Source organism: Chionomys nivalis, chromosome 11 (assembly GCF_950005125.1).
Source record: "Chionomys nivalis chromosome 11, mChiNiv1.1, whole genome shotgun sequence".
NCBI classification, from domain to species: Eukaryota; Metazoa; Chordata; class Mammalia; order Rodentia; family Cricetidae; genus Chionomys; species Chionomys nivalis.
Genome location: NC_080096.1, coordinates 45,483,512 through 45,500,985, shown reverse-complemented (window position 1 = coordinate 45,500,985; position 17,474 = coordinate 45,483,512). Strand labels below are relative to the sequence as shown.

The window sequence follows — 17,474 nt, the reverse complement described above, 5'->3', positions numbered from 1 at the left end:
GCCCACCATGCATCTCTGCTTTAACTCTGTAATTAGCCCTCAAATGATTTAATTTTTTTAAGTATCTGAAAGGCAAGCTATGCTGGCAATTCATTTCAACCACATCTTGCTCGGATATGGTTGCTGTGAAAACTGCCTGGGTTAAAAGTCTTTTTTTTTTTTTTTTCCTGTTTCCCCTTCAGTGAAGCCTGATCCACCGATAGGTTTGCATATGGAAATCACAGATGATGGTAATTTAAAGATTTCTTGGGACAGCCCAACAGAGGCCCCGTTTCCACTTCAATATCAAGTGAAATATTCAGAGAATTCTACAGTTACAAGAGAGGTAAGTATATTTTGGTAAAGAAAGTGAAACTTGGAGAAGCGATTAAAGATTCTTAAGTATTGTAGAAATTACCCTTGCCTGCTAAATATGCCTGTTTCTCGTAAGGACTGAATTATAATGAATATCACATATTGAGATAATTATACATACTACAGAAAGTCCAGTTATAAAATTTTAACTTAATTATAACCATTTTCATAGGTAGAGTGCGGATGTACATTGCATCCTCCCATTTTCATTGCTCAGTGCGTTTACACACATCGTTTGCGTCTGTGATGTCAATCAGCACCCGCTCTTGCTTATGCTGATGTGTGTTTTGAGTGCCTGTTTGTCGCCAGGAGCTATTCTAGATGCAGCAAGATACCCAAGATGCCTTGGGGCCAAAGGGGAGGAGGAAAGATTGCCATACTAAGGGGCGGTTGGGGCACGCGTCATTGGGAGGGTGATATTTGAGCAAGGATTTGGAGGAGATGGCTCTGTAGGGATCCGGGAGACTGGGTACCAGGAAGAGCAGTGCAGAAGGCAGGTGTGGCTGAGGCTGTGAGTGATACAACTGTGGAGGGGATGGTGTCCCAGCCCGGAGTGGGCGGGGAGGAGGAGGTCACGCATGACCTGTGGCCTCAGGAGAAAGCTTTCACAGCACACAGTGAGCCTTCCTGCCGCATGATTCCGGTAGAAATCCATCTTCTTGGGACTGTGTTACTTTCTGAGGCCTTATTTTTAGAGAGCGGTTAGGGAACCCTTGGTGTCGGTGAATAGACACAGAGTGAGGGCTGCCCCGAGATGCTTCCTCATTAGTGAGTCTGAAACCACAGGACCGTGCTCTAGGCACACTTCATGCTTTTCATGATTTTTATTTACCCTTTGACCCCTGTCTTCTTCTCACAGTTTTGAAGAAAGCAGGAAGTTCAGCTGAAGCACCTTATTGGAAAACTGAATGTGCCACACAGGGAGATCCTAGCTAGAGTTTGTTTTCCACAAGATTTGGCCTCAGATATCTTGCCCTCTGGTTTATAAACTGTATTGACCCCTGTCCTGAAGTTCAGGGTCAGGACGTCACTATCACTCACGCTCTTCTTCTTGGGCAACTTCCCTCTCTAGGACCCTGACAGCCCTCTCTGCATCTCTGCTCATTGTTCCCTACCAGATATGCAATGGACAGAAATGTGACTACCAGATTCCCAGGAACTTTGACACCCTTTCTCAAAAACCCTAAAGCCTACATTGGCATTAGTATTCAGCTAATACTTGTTAATTGACACAATTGCTTATCTACAGGCTCTTTAAAATTCCTGTTTATCAAATTTTTTCATTTGGTCAATGATTCCTATTTTAATACTGTGGCCAGACGTCTGTGATGCTCTGCTTCTTTGAGATTTGCCGAGGCTTGCTTCTTTTCAGCTTTGGCAAATGCTCCTCGCCAACTTGATGCACTGTTGTTTCAACATGTCACAGGTTACTGAAGTTGTTTCGACTCCGTCCCTTCTGGTGCACTGTGTGCTTCCGGGATCTTCTTACCAAGTTCAGGTGCGGAGCAAGAGGCTGGACGACTCAGGAATCTGGAGTGACTGGAGTTTGCCTCGAATCTTTTCCATACAAGGTAGGGCTTGCACAAACTTCTCTGGAAATATTCTCCCAGACCTTGCCTTCCTTGCCATTGGTATATCATGAACATCTCAGTTTTTATTTCCCTCAACAAGAAGGGAGGGATAATATTAACATTTTATTTAAAATTCTTTCTGCAGACGAGGTCTAAGTATATAACCTTGGCTGATCTTGAGTATTGGCGTTAGAGACCTGTGTGTCTATGACACACTACACTTTCCTCAATCTTTTTTTTTAAGATTTATTTATTTATTATGTACACAGTGTTCAGCCTCCATGCCTACAGGCCAGAAGAGGGCACCAGATCTCATTACAGATGGTTGTGAGCCACCATGTGGTTGCTGGGAATTGAACTCAGAACCTCCGGAAGAGCAGTCAATGCTCTTAACCTCTGAGCCATCTCTCCAGCCCCCACTTTCCTCAATCTTGAGCAGGCTGATTTGTTACTGAAAATTGCATCTGAGTGCCTATTTGCTTTCAAAAATACCCTCTTCGGAATTATTTTTTTTAATATGAAAAAGTGAACAATTTAATCATGCCAGTGAATTCCAGGATTCTGAAACATGAGAGAGGAGGATTACAAGTTTGAGAGCAGCCTTGGCTACATAATGAAACACTTAAAAAAGATACAAAATTAGCATGAAATTTCCACTTTAAGAATCTAGAGTGTATGCCACTTATGTCATTAACTCTTTCATTTTTGTCTAGAATCCACACGTATTCCTTTGAGATAAACACTAAGGGCTGGGGAGATGGCTCAGTGGTTAAGAGCACTGGTTGCTCTTCCAGAGGATCTGAGTTCAATTCTCAGCAACCACATGGTGGCTTACAACCATCTAGAATGAGATCTGGTGCCCTCTTCTGGCATGCAGGCCTACATATAGGCAGAATATTATATACATAATAAATCTTAACAAAGAGATAAACACTTAAAATGTTTATTTTTCGATGCGTGTGTACTCATGAGAGAGTGGGTGGGGGGGGGGGTGTCTGTAGAGGCGTTCTGTTTAAGAGGCCAGAAGTTGTCGTTGGTTATCTTCTAACTTCACCTTATTATTTGAGACAAGGTCAAATATTTGACCTGAAGCTTGCTGAGTCTCAAAAATATTTGAGAACCTGGAGCTTGCTGATTCAGCTGGGCTATCTGCTTGGACAAGCCCCTCAGATCCTACTGTCTCTGCTTCCCTGTGCCGAGATCACAGGCCTCGGTTACTGGGCTTGGCTTTTTCTGTGGTGCCAGGGATTCGAAATCAGGGTCTCAGGCTTGTGCAGCAAGCTCTTCACCTACTGGGACATCTCAGCAGGCTGTTTTAGGAGTTTTCAGAGTAAAATCTTTGTACTCTCAGAGTATTTTTTAATTGCTCTGCATATTTTTATTAGCTATAACTAATAGGGAGAGGGGACAAAGCTCACATGCTACACAGTTTCATGAGGTGTAATACAGGGGAAAGAGAATAATTTTCATTTGCAACATCCTAGAGTCTTGGTGCATGCATTCCTGGGGAAGGTGGACCTCTAATTTCTGGTGGAGGGCATTCATTCATGAAGAGAGGCCTGTATATCAGTGTTCCTTGAGCAGGGCCTAAGAGTTGTCTCAAGCCAAGTAGAGGAGCTGCAGTTCCTGGAGGTGGGGATGGAGTACCCATCACCCTGTGCTGGAGGATACTGGGGATCCAGCAATGCTGGCAGGAGCAGCAACAGCAGTGGCTGCTATGGTGTCTCTCACTTGTGCCGTCATTGGCTGCTGGACTGGACTCCAGCCACTTGGACAGAACCAGGTGATCCAGCAAGGGTCTGGGGATTAGAAACACCAGTTGTCCCCCTAACCCCAGGACCTCTTGTAGTACCACCAAACAGCACCCGAGCAATGCCAGTGTCTTTAGAGGGTGGCCCCTCTACAGTAGTGGATACTATATTTTCCCCCATACATTGGCCAGACCCTAAAACTGTGTGTGGTGTGTGTGTGTGCACGCGCACGTGTGTGTGTGTGTCTTGTTTTGTTTTTAAATTTTCCCTTTTCCCCCCACTTTGACTATTTTGCATTCTTTGGTTTGATCTCTATATTCACCATAACTCAGAGAATCAAATCTGTATTCATGTCAAAAGCCTTTGAGGTGTCTGTAAAGATCAGCCATTTTGCAGGCTGCGTCTCATTCTGTAGACAGTGTGCCACGATATCTTGCAACTGTTTCCTGTCGACTTGATGGCTGTCCCACAGTATCAGGTGTCAACAGTAAAAAATTGATTTTATCCCTACAGCAGGTTTTCCTACCGATAAAGCAAGCTTGGTAGAGGCTGTTCAAACTGTGGGTGGGTCCTGTTCTCTTCTTGGAATCCTAACTGCTACAACAACCTGTTGGTACCAGCTAAGAACGCCTGGCACAGCTCTACCTGGAAATCCAGCCCAGAGCCTGTTGCTACTGAGAACACTGTGGGTCCAGCTGATACTCTTGGGGGCCCACTGAGACTGTCCCACGTTCGACATAAACTTCCACCTCCTGCGCATGTAATTCAGCAGTCCTTTTCAGGTGTGAGCGATCCCCTGGGCTCTCCATCTGGCTGCAGTGACTCAGAGGCCCGTGTGTCTGGCATCCAGCCACCTCTCAGAGTTATTTTTAACATCAGAGAAATGGTGGTTTATGCACGCGTTCCTCAGGGAGGCGAGAAGCAGCATTTGTCGAGCCCCCGAGAGTCTTGTGCCGTTTCCAACCCTGCCCCCGTTGAGTTGTGAGGAAGACACTTAATCATCCTCTGGTAGCCTGCTTGTTCAGTTTTACTCGGGTTGATGGTGGATGCTCAGACCATGGCGATGTAAAATACCGAGCACAGTCAATCTATTTCATTCAGCAAGTTCCCTTATTGATTACTTAGTATTGAAGACGTGTTAATTAGACACAAAGCAAGTTGCATCAGTGTCTGAGAAGCACTGATTTTGGAGTCTGCCAGTTTATACAAGAGCCATCAATATGATTTCTTTGGAGAGGTTCTTCACCTTTCTGTGCCTCAGTTTCCTTGTCTGTAAGATCAGGATGTTTTCATATGGACGGCCTTTATATGGCGAAATAGCACAGTGAGGCGTGTGTTATGACTCCTGACTCATAACAGACATTCGGTAACTATCAGATGTCATTTTAGTTCATGACTTCACAGCCTACATGTTCAGAATCTCAAAGCCTAAAGAGATGGGAAGATCGACACTAACTGCTTGGCACAAAGTAAGAGGGAGCAGAACTGAGTGTTGGACAATAAATAGTTCAGCCTGGGAGACTCGGGGATCTGGCATGAATAGATTTAGATGGTGATTTTATGTGTTTATTCCTCAGATAACCTTCTACTGTTTCCATATGTGTAATGGAATGCTGGTAATTCAGGTTTTGAACTTTGTGGTTGCTTCCCAAGGAGACAGTCTTCTACTAGTAGGTCTTACTGACTAGCTGTGCCCTATGGAGTCACATGGAGGAAACGCAAACCACAGTGTCCCAGGTGGAGGCTTCTGTGTGGTGTGATGGGTCAGGTCTGGAGGAAGAGGGAAACTGTGTGAAGGAAGGAGAAGGCCCCCATGCCTACACACACCAAAAGCCTGTCTTTATTAGCCACGGGGCAATGTGCTTAGCTTTCGTAAACAGATGTTGCTTTATTTTCTTGTTTTACTTTATAATTAAAATTTAAAACTTCCCCTTCAAGAAAAAGAGGCAGTTCTAAAAAGAATCAATGCTGTTTTTCAAAGTTTGCCAGGATTCAGGGCTGAATATAAAAGCTTTTCTAGAAACTTCATACAATACACTGGTTGGTTACATTTTGCCAAATAATTGATCTCATTCAATTTAAGTTTTTAGATGGATATGTTTTTAGTTCTGTTTTTCTTTACAATGTATGTCAATAACTTCAAGTTTAAATTTGCTTGTTTTTTTTCAAATATCAGCTCATATTTTGCATTCTTATATATTATAGTCATGGGGGGGGGGCCTCCAGGTGTCATACAGAGAAATGAACTGCACCAAGAGATAAAAATGAAAATTCAGTGCAGATTGACTTTGTCAGCTTGGATCAGACTTCAGAGAGTCTATTACCAGACAGTTCATTGTTAGCATGTTTAAAACATGGTACAACTGGGGAAAGGTTTCCAGGCAACAATCCGTCTAATTCCAGGTGCACAGTAAAGCTTAAGGTGTGACTACATAGGGACTTTTTTACAAAGTGCATGTGACCGTGAGGGTAGATTCTATAGCTCGAAGACCTAGAGTCTACTGTATTCTCTGATAGCAAAGAGGCCATCAGACCATAAAGTACTCATGACCTTTCCCCTAAGATGGGGAAGAGTCTGGGAGGGAAGAGTCTGGGATAACCATTCTGGGGAATTAGGGTGAGGTCTGCCCTTTCAGATAGCAAAAAGACCAGGAGGTTGTTATGAACCTCCACTCTCAGCTTTCTGGATGGAAGGCAGGTATTTGATCTGCATCTCCTCCATTGAGGAGACACCCCTGCATGATTGACATTTCTTGTTCATGTTGGGGGACCCCTGTGCCCCAACATAGATATTATAAAGCACACACACGCAACCTTATCGTTTAGCTTGTGCAATAGTCAACCACATGCGTATTAATAGCTAGACTGTCAATTATCACTCAGGTGTATCTCTGGACTTCAGACACCCTGAACAGAAAAAAAAGTGATTAAATAGCAGCTTCTAGTAAAAATTACCCCCAAACTTAATTTTATAAGATTAAAAAATTTACTTTGGCTCCTATTTTAGGTTTTAACCCTGTTGCTTTAAGCCTGTGATAACACAGTTCACCAGCAGTGGGAACCTGCAGGAGAGAAGGTCTGTTCAGCTCACTGCTGCCAGAAAGCAAAAAGAAATGAAGAAGGAGCCTGGGTCCCACTGTCCCTATCAAGGGCATACTCCAAATGACCTGGCTCCCTCTACTGGACTGTCCTTCATGGAGGGTTTATAGATCCCAATAGCAGCACAGGCTGGTATCCCAGCCTTTAGCTTATGGACCTTTGGGGACATTTAAAGTCTCAGCCATAGTGCTGCCTGATGATCTCAGGCGGCTTAGCTGCCTCTGAGGGCTAGTAGGTGAGAATTAAGAGAAAGAAACTCACTATATGAGGAAACAGAAACTAGCCCAGTTAAGTAGCTCCAGCAAACATTTCTCTTTACAGTATCATGCACTGCGCTGACACAATGGCTGGTGATGCTCCTGAATCACAAATCATCTCCATTGAGTCAGGACCCATGTTTCCCCTTGACAGAAAATTCAGCGCACCTGCTCCTGGAATTAAACAGTCCATTTCGGGGCCTGTGATGGACACATTCTAAAATCAAACCATTCATCTAGAAATGCTTTGATTCGTGGCCTTTATTCTTTTGAGAAATTAATAACAATATTATCACTATCTCCTTTTAATAAAATTCTTTAATGTAGCTATGCAAAGTTATCAGTGGATTTCGGTCACATAAAGAAAAAGTCATGGCTGTCCTATTCCTCAGGCTAAATTTTGGATAGTGTTGAAGTATTCAGCATTTCTTTCATATGTTTCATCAATTTTTAGAATAAATTTATAGATTGTCACTTGTAATGTTTGTGTTAAAGCCTCAATTTAAGCATTCAATCAGCCACAAACCGTGTGTATCTTAACTTTATTTCTCAACTAAGCCTCACTAGATGCATTAGATGTTGAACTAAAATACCTTGCGGCTTTAAAAACAATCTGCAAACGAAAAGCCTCAATTGATGAAAGTCACTCTGTGCCTCTCTAGAAAATAACAGCTACTCGGAGGCTTTGAGACAGCTCGGCGGTGAGGTTGTGGAGCTCACCGAGTGGAGTTAGCCATCTCCCGTGTGTGCGACAGACAGGCACAGGTCGGCGGTGAGGTTGTGGAGCTCACCGAGTGGAGTTAGCCAACTCTCGTGTGCGACAGACAGGCACAGGTCAGCGGTGAAGGCTGTGTGTCCTCGAGGCTGGGATTACACCCAGTCACGCCCGTAGTCTAGTGCGTCTGCCTGCTGCTATCCCCCCGTTTCTGTTTACCATAGATACACTCAGTGCAAGTGTCCAATGTGGAGAGCCCGTATACAAACTATTGCAGTAAATTTAGCATGATATTACAGGGCCAGCCATTTGACTCATTTCTTTGCCTGTTTATTAGAATAAATTTTCATACGTATGACTAAAAACCAATAACAACAACCCCTTCCCATTAGGATTTTATATCATAGCGATAGCAGTATACATGCTATGTTTCACTGAGCCTCTTGAAATTAAAAGTTCACTTATTTTGCATGCACACACATTTCGCCATGCACATGCTGAGATCAGAGAACACCTTGTTGTGGTTAATTCTCTCATCCCATCATGGCGGTCCTAGGAACCGAACTCAGGTCCTCAGACTTGGTGGCAAGCACCTTCACCTGCTAAACCATCTCACTGCACCTTCTCTTTCCTTTAACATGTGTTTATTTACTTACTTATTTTTGTTTGTGCCCACACGTGCATGTTCAGTTTTAATAGTCTGGTATAAAAGGTATCATTGTGGAAATGATAAATGATATTCCATTTTAGTTTATTTCATCTGTCCCTTGACAATGACACTTGATAAGCCCCACGTTTAGAAGCTTGTCATGGTGTTCCTGGAGGCTCTGTTCACTTGAGAGCAGGGGTTCCTGGGGCTATACGGGATGTCCATAGTGTCAGTCACTCAGTACGCTGACTTGATGCTGGCAGGGTAATTAGAAATATGGGGATCTCTTTGCTGAGGTACCGGCTACTCGCAGGATGGTTTCTGTCCCCGTCTGAGTGCCCACCTTTCTCCCTGTGTTACAGATGTCATGTATTTTCCACCCAAAATTCTGGCAAGTGTCGGATCGAACGCTTCCTTCCATTGCATCTACAAGAATGAAAACCAAATTATTTCCTCCAAACAGATAGTTTGGTGGATGAATCTAGCCGAGAAAATCCCTGAAATCCAGTATAGCGCGGTGAATGACCGTGTTAGCAAAGTTACTTTTTCCAACTTGAAAGCCACCAGACCCCGCGGGAAGTTTGCCTATGACGCAGTGTACTGCTGCAGTGGGCAGGAGTGCCACCATCGCTACGCTGAGTTATATGTGATCGGTAAGAACCCCAAGGCCTTGTTCCTTCTGTCCCACGAGATCACTCGTTGTCACGGACTGTGTGAGAGTCCTATATTAAAGAAAATGTTTTTCATACTTTATTTTTTTTTGGTGTTTGTACTTTGTATTAATATTTTAATGTGTTTTAAATAGATGTCAATATCAATATATCATGTGAAACTGACGGGTACTTAACTAAAATGACTTGCAGATGGTCACCCAGCACAATCCAATCCCTTGTGGGAAGCACTGTGCAGTTGAGGTATCACAGGTATGTCTTATCTTTGCTTCTTGGTTTTTCTCCGGGCAGGGCCAGTTATCTTTTACCATAGCAGAAATCTGGCACATTTTTTCTCCCTGAGCAGAAGTTTGAATTTAATTTGCTAGAAAATTTGTGAGGAATTACATACATTGTAATCTTTGAAAACATTCACACCTGAGATTTATATTATATTATATGTATAATGTATATTGTGTTTTAACCTCATATTGTCATGTCTGCCAAACGGTTTCTTGGGATTGCATTTTGAGTCTTTGAGTGACATGCAAAGGAGGCAAGAGACTTATTTCCTATGCAGTGTATTTGGGCTCCAAGAATGGCCTAAAGTGAGCCGTGCCAAAAAAGAGTTGACTATCATTCAAGTAATGATAAGTGTTTTAGGAAAAAGGCAAAAGGGCCAGATCCTACAAGATGTGACTGTTTTAGAAAAAAGTGACTTAATTTAGGAAGCAAACAGTAGTTAATTAGGGGTAAGAAATTAATAATAAAGAGAATTGTGTGCTTATTTATTTTTACCTTTCTTTACTTAAAAATTTGAGACATCTCCATACAGTATTTCCCTTGCCTCAACATAGCGTATGTCCTAAACTGTATCTCCTTGTTGAGAAGATAAACACGTTCTGGTTTTTAGAGGATGCCATGGTGGTCAGCCAGCATGCTTACTGCTCTTATACTCTAGGCTGTGATACTGACATTTGTATTGGGCAATCTCAGTTTCTACAATGTGCCCATTTCTTCTTAAAACTAAAAATTTCAGCTCAGAAAATGTATCACAGGATCAAATCCTGTGATCTGAACTCTGTCCCTCATGTTCTGCGTTGACTCCTCTGCAGGGTTGGAAGAAAAATGTCAATTTCTGCATTTCTGAAGTGGGAAGAATTATTGTCTTTATCCTATCTGCTATGAATATTTTTAAGCCAGTTGAAAGTTGATAGGCCATTGTAATTACATTTGCCTTTCATGTGTTTTCCCAGGTAAACACATGTTTGCCGAAGACCATTTTATAAGCCTCATGGCTCATTTACCCTCCTGACATTCACAGGGTCATCATGTGACCAACTACCAATACTTATGAGTTTGTGATCCTCTCTCATGTTAATTTCCTTGTCTGTAAAATGGAGAAAATGCTATGATTTATATGGTTTCTAGGGGGAATTAATGGCATTTCCTTCCATTGTAATTAAGTAATACAGCATCTAGGAAACATCCCATTGGAGCAATCACTACATGGTTATTGCTTTCATGATGGTGATGCTAATCGTTCAAGGTGGACCTGTGTTTCTGCACTGCTATTTTTCTATCCAGTGATGATCACACATCCCTCTGTTACTGTATTTCTCTCACCATTAATTATCCGAACACACACACATATGCAGCACACACACACAAACACACACAGTGATAACCTTGAGGAGAATATATTGCAAAGATGGTAAATGAGAAAAGATTTTAGTGTTTTCGTTCTCTTTTTTCTTCTCATTGTCATCCCTGGAGAAAACAGTCAGAGCTTTAGTCGGTTAAATAGCATTCTCAGAGCAAACAGTATCAGAAGGACCATTTCAAAGAGAAGAAACACCTTGTGTTCTGTGAGGAAGTAGGTTTGTCGAGACTCCTAATGTTTAAAAGAATTCTTTCTGAGAAAATGAATAATATATTTCATTACCATTCACGTATGAATCAGGATTTGGCATTTATTTTAATTACATCAGTTTGAACTAGAAAGCATTACGGCACTATTGATCAAGCCAAATATTTCCAGCAGCTGTATTCTCACTTTCTGTTGGAATTTAACCCACTTTATGAAGCAAGAAGAACCTGCTTTGCTTCTGCCCCAGGAGTGCCCAGTTTTGGATCTGTACTGCTACAAGCAAGTCACCAATGCAAACCTCTAGTACAGGAGTTCTCAGCCTGTGGGTCCTGACCCCTTTGACAAACCTCCATCTCCAAAAAATCCTTACATTACAACTCATAACAGTAGCAAAATTACAGTTGTGAAGTAGCGATGAAATTATTTTATGGTTAAGGGGATCACCACAACATGGAGAACTGTTTCAAAGGGTCGCAGCGCTAGGAAGACTGAGAACCAGTGGGCTCCAGGGACCATCACAGTCCTGCGACTCTACCTTGCCTTCTTGTCGGTTCTTCCCAGTGCATTCACTACTCAATGCTCATGCAAGGTTTTTATGGTTACTGTTTCCGTGGAAAGACTGAAATCCAGATAGAGCTAGGAGCTCAAGAATGTCTTTTTAATAAAAACTTTAATTTCTATACAGAGAACACTCTCTCTTTTGAACAACAAATCAGAGTTCTAAAATGTCTTCTTTTCTATTATTAATACCACATATTAACTGGCTGTTTTCTTTTTAATATCTTTTAAGGAGCAGCCTGTATTGTTCTGATAGTCCATCTATTCATCCTGCATCTGAGCCCAAAAATTGCATCTTGCAGAGGGATGGATTTTATGAATGTGTTTTCCAGCCGATCTTTCTATTATCTGGCTACACAATGTGGATCAGGATCAACCATTCTTTAGGCTCACTTGACTCTCCACCCACGTGTGTCCTTCCTGACTCTGTAGGTACGTCAGACGGCGTTGTGCATTTTCCTTAGGTTTGGATGCCATCTGGATGCTGTCTAATCACACTAGATTCTGAAGAAAAAAATGCTTTCCTTTATAGAGAAATTGAGAAGATGATTGGCCCTAGGAAGTTTTGATTTTATATTGCCATTTTGACTTTATTTTTTATATTATTTGTAACATGTTTGTTTGTAAATATGGATAACAGATTCCTGGCAGGTGGATACTTCCACAGAGCACCTGATGAGTCGCCTGTGGCACTGGGAGCACAATTCTATGAATATAAAGTATCCCTGAAAGCATTTGCTATTTTAATCTGAAAGCTTCACCTGGATAATCTAAAGGCGTTGTGACCTAAGTAGCCATATTTCAAGACTTTAATTTGTGAGGCTGGGTAAAAGGCATTTGAAATATCCAAAGAAGGTGAAGAAAGTGGGCAAAGATGATGAGATCTCTAATGATAGTCACAGACTACTTTAGAGAGTATCTTGAGATTAAAGGATTCAAAGAATACATTTGATGTATTCTCCCAAAGTCACTGTGGGATGTTTAAAAATTACCCATTTCTGGTCATTTATTTTATTGCAATACATTATTCATTAGGAAATTATGTCAAAAATCAGTATATTTTTCAATTAATCAGCACACATTTGAAGAAGAATCTAGATTTTGTTAAACATCAGATGAACTTGTTTTAACTACTAGATGTTTTCCTATATAAATACCAATTGAATTGATTATCTTTTTCTTTGCACGATTCCATTTTTTTAAACTGTGATTGGTACTTTCCTACTACTCAATATTCTAGGCTAATAAAGGGCCATGAGCAGTCACACACAACATGAGGTCAGCAACATCCTATCTGGAAACCATTGGGTGTTTTGATTTCCTCAACTAAAGCAAAGAATTTAAGTCGGGCTCTTCTTGCCTTAGGAAGAGACCAATGTGGAAATTAAGCTTTGGGATGTAAGTGTCGGCTCCACCTCTTTGTAGCTTTTAAAACTTAGATCAGGCCCGTAGACATTCTGTACCACCTGTCAACTGCGTGTGGCTCTTCCCACTCCCCCCACGTGTGCGTCACTGGGGGCAGTGTATACATCCCCTCTTGGTAGCCACTGAATCCATCCATGGGACCCACTGAACGACAACCAAAGAATCAGTCTCTACAGAGCCTCAAATGTGGACTTTTCTTGAAAAAGAAATGGCCTTTTCCAGAGATGAAAGTTTGATCGTCTTACAGGGTTAGTGATGAATACCATCATGAGCTATGAGAAATTTAATGATCACGAGAAACTACATACTAATGGCAAGTTCAAGGTCTTTTGTCCTGAATGGTCTAAAGTACTAGTGTTGATTGCTTAAATGATTGAAAAGTGCAGCTCAAACAAGAGACCACACTTTTTACACAGTGGTTGTTCTTAGAAATGAGACTTGGAGGAGAAGAATGATGGCAAACACTCCTGTTGTACCAGTCCAGGTAGCCTTTGTCCTCTATGGCCAGTCCAGGTAGCCTTTGCCCTCTATGAATCAACAGTGTCCTGATTTACTGAACTTGAGGGAATCAACAGGTTTCGGGGGCAGACCACGAATGCTTACAGAGACCTTTCCTGTTTTCCCTCATACAACACCTGTACAACCCTCTTTATGGGTTTCTTTCTATACTGTGCAGCCACCAGGGCTGTGTACTTCATATTCCAGCCAAGGACCATTTCTCTTTGGATAGTTCAGTGGTAGAGGTAACCATGAAATAATTCCCAAGAAGAGAAGTGTCCTGGCCGTCATCCTAGAGACTCAGACCTGTTAGACCTGTTAGATGCTGACTTGTGGCAGCTGTGGAAGGGAGCCGAGAAGATCTGAGATAGGAGGGGAGATTCTCAGGAGAAAAGTTCCTTACCAGTGGGAAAGTATAGTACCTAAGTATTTTAACATGTTGCTATGGCAGCTGAACCCATTGCCCCATCCAGGGGTATCCCGTATAAGGGAAGTCAAGATGGGTGTGGCGCTGTGAAGTTGATGCTTAGTGTCATGACGCAATTAGGAGATCAAGATGCTTAATCTGTGCTTGGACTTCCAGATCCTAGTCCAACAAGTCACATTTCCTTATTGTCCTATGGTTAGGACAATAACCATATGCACCTCTGTTTTCTGCTAATTAAAGTCTGCTATCTCAGATTGTAGAAAGGGAGCTTCTGATGGCTCAGTCAGCAGGTGTTCTCTGCCCTTGCAAAGTGACACCGCTAATGTACTGATGAGATTTCCAATGAACCTCTTTGCTTTCAAAGTAGAGCTAATCCTCTTTCCTATGTATTACACAAAGCTATAGGCATGAGTCAACGAATGAGAAAGCTCTAAGGAGTGTATTGCTTTATAAATATGAAGTATAAAGATGGTTGATATTACTGTTTAAGTAACTATTACATGATGTTATTTTTTAAAATTTCTAGTAAAACCACTACCTCCATCTAGTGTGAAAGCAGAGATTACTATAAACATTGGATTATTAAAAGTATCTTGGGAAAAGCCTGTCTTTCCGGAGAATAATCTTCAGTTCCAGATTCGATATGGCTTAAATGGAAAAGACATACAATGGAAGGTACCTTTTACTTCTAATTGATGTCCTCTCTGCTCTTTCTCCCTCTCTCCTTTCCCATGCCCCTCTGTAAATTGGAGTCTCTACTCTGTAGCCCAGGCTGGCCTTCAACTTGTGAACCCCCTAATGCTTCAGCCTCTGAAATGCTGAGACTACTAAGTGCTATTTAAGTGTTTTATGAACATATATTAATTATACTTAATAATGGGTTTCATTGTGATATTTTCATATATATATATATATACATATGCACATATGTATTTTGATCATATTCATCCCCCTTACCACCTCTTATCCCCTCCCACTGATTCCCTTCCTCTTCCTGGCAGTTGCCTTTCTCCATCTTTGGCAAGGATTTCCTTCCAGGAACATGGGCAGCTTGCCAGTGGCTGTACTTCTACAGAAAATGTTTCCTCTTCCCTAGCAGTGGTAAAATCCTCAGGGAGAAGTGTGGGCCCTGTGAGCCCCTCTGCCTTCCATGACGAAGCTCCTGCATGTCTCATGTAACCACATGAGTCAAACGTGCACCAGCATCTTATAGTGTATCAGAGTTTCATTGTGTGCCATTGTCACTGCCATACAACAGTATACTCTCCTGTATTATATAGTTACTTTTATTACTTAGATTGGTGGTTCCTAGCCTTGCAGGTCATGACCCCCTTCACGGGGATCAAGTATCAGCTATTTACATTATGATTTATAATAGTAGCAAAATTACAGTTATGAAGTAGCAATGAAAATATTGTTATGGTTGGGGTCACCACACCATGAGGAACTGTGTTAAAGGGTCACAGCATTAGAAGGTTGAGAAGTACTGACTTAGATTGTCAAAGTTTAATCTTTGTCAGGAACAAAAATGTTTCAGCATTTTCCAAAGTATAGTTGACAGGGCATTTTCCCAATGAACTGTTCATGAAACAGAGATTGCCTTGTTGATTAGGCTCAGGAAAACCTACCTCATTGTACCCTCCTGGTGTAGAGAGGCAGTTCATAACATTAAAGGTTTGGAGAAGGCCCTTGCTGAAGAAATATTTGCCATATTTCTTCCTTTGTTTTCACACTCAATTTTTCTTTCAGGGACCCACACTTTGTATAAGCTTCTGATATCTTTCAGTATGTGTGTTCATGGGGCACTTTGAAAGAGGCTACTTTTAGTAAGCAACCATAGAGTCAGCTTGCTAAGAATGGAAATACTAAATGCCCTGATTGTACTATTAGCCCAGTGACGTCTGCTGGACTATATGTATGTGAGAGTCTTGTCAGCTTGATTCTCTAGAGAGCGCCCTGTCTGACCGCCATTGTTGAATTCTTGTCTTTGTGGTGGAGAGAGGATCAAAGGGCAAGGGTTAGCAGTAGAGCAAGAGTGTGCTTGGGATTGACCTTGCAAGTGCAAGGAGTCAGCAAGGGAATGACCAGATGTGAGAAGCAGCCCTCCTCCGACTAGCCAAATATTGTGTGTTTCTGAAGTAAACAAATACAGCATCACTCTGTCATAGGTATGGTATGGTGTTAAGGTTTCAAATTAAAGCACACTCACTCCGGGACCCACAGGAGGCACTGGTGTTGACGGTGTGACTTCTGTTACAGACGCACGATGTATTTGATGCAAAAGCAAAGTCTGCCAGCCTGCCGGTGCTGGACCTCTGTGCTGTCTACGTGGTACAGGTGCGCTGCAGGCGGCTGGATGGATTTGGGTACTGGAGTAATTGGAGCAGGCCCGCCTACACGCTTGTCATGGATGTAAAAGGTCTGTGAACACCTGCTAATGGTTCTTGAAAGTGCACGCACGTGTGCTTCAGATGTGACTGAAAACGTTCTAAGAACACGTGTCCAATTTGGGCTCCCTGCTGTTTTGCAGTTCCTATGAGAGGACCTGAATTCTGGAGAATAATGCATGGGGATGTTACTAAAAGAGAGAGAAATGTCACCTTGCTTTGGAAGGTATATCTAATTTCTGTCTTTTATTTTATTCTGCAGTTGTTTGTCTATTCTTTGTTTATAACCCTGTCGTATTGTTAATCTCACAAGTGACCCCAAATCTTATGTTTTAATGCATTTCTGAGATGTGGTTGCTCAGAGCTAAGTATCTGGGGTTTTGACATGGTCAGGAGCCTTTATTACTGTCTCAGGTCAATTATAATTGTGTCATTGCTCTTTGGTGATGCCTTGGGCTCTTTGGGCTTCGTATTTGTCATCTGTATCAGGGTAAGATTACTAAATGATAATTAGTGTTGCTTTAAGTCCACAGTTTGATTCCTGAACAGTGTAACCACGGCTTTCCCTTCATAGTTTAAGCACATAAGATGTAAGAGAATATTTCACCTATGTGATGGCAAAGGATGAATGTTTTCTATAATGATGAATGATCAACTTGGAAATGCCAAGCATCCATTCTTTTAAAGAGTTGATTTCGATCCCAAATAATTTCAGGAGTAGATATTAAGCTTAAGTTTAGAATAAAATATACGAGGTAGGTAATGTTTACTATGTAAATGTGAAATTAATTTCAGTTCCCAAGAGAAAGAAAGTTAATGTATGTCTAAAAATAGTTTCCTGATCTAAGACTGACCCTATATAAAAAATTGGGGTATGTAGGAATTTGTGTATACTTCATTTATAATTCCAGTTACTATATACTTTTGTTTATATGGTAATGCAATTCTAAACAGTCTTCCATTTCAATATTTTTGCTTGAAAGTAACATTAAGAATTGACACTGAGGGCTGGAGAGATGACTCAGAGGTTAAGAGCATTGCCTGCTCTTCCTAAAGGTCCCGAGTTCAATTCCTAGCAACCCACATGGTGGCTAGTAACTCATCTGTAAAGATATCTGGTGCCCTCTTCTGGCTGCAGGCATACGTGCAGGCACAACACTGTATATAATAAATAAATCAATCTTTTAAAAAATAAGAATTGACACTGAGAGGGACTGACAGTGATATTGCTCAGGCATTAGTTGAGTCAGCCATGAACAAAAT

At 41.7% G+C, this 17,474-nt stretch overlaps 1 protein-coding gene across 2 annotated transcripts in view; it reads left to right on the top strand.

Annotated features, from left to right (window-relative positions):
- The window catches only part of Lepr (leptin receptor), an 87,856-nt gene that overhangs the window by 46,898 nt on the left and 23,484 nt on the right, over positions 1-17,474 (top strand). For both annotated transcript variants that reach the window (XM_057784008.1, XM_057784007.1), the window contains exons 6-13: positions 183-325; positions 1,781-1,925; positions 8,759-9,049; positions 9,202-9,319; positions 11,707-11,906; positions 14,351-14,499; positions 16,084-16,243; positions 16,355-16,437. In XM_057784008.1, the coding sequence (XP_057639991.1) occupies positions 183-325; positions 1,781-1,925; positions 8,759-9,049; positions 9,202-9,319; positions 11,707-11,906; positions 14,351-14,499; positions 16,084-16,243; positions 16,355-16,437 (1,289 nt within the window). The remainder of the gene's footprint in view (positions 1-182; positions 326-1,780; positions 1,926-8,758; positions 9,050-9,201; positions 9,320-11,706; positions 11,907-14,350; positions 14,500-16,083; positions 16,244-16,354; positions 16,438-17,474) is intronic.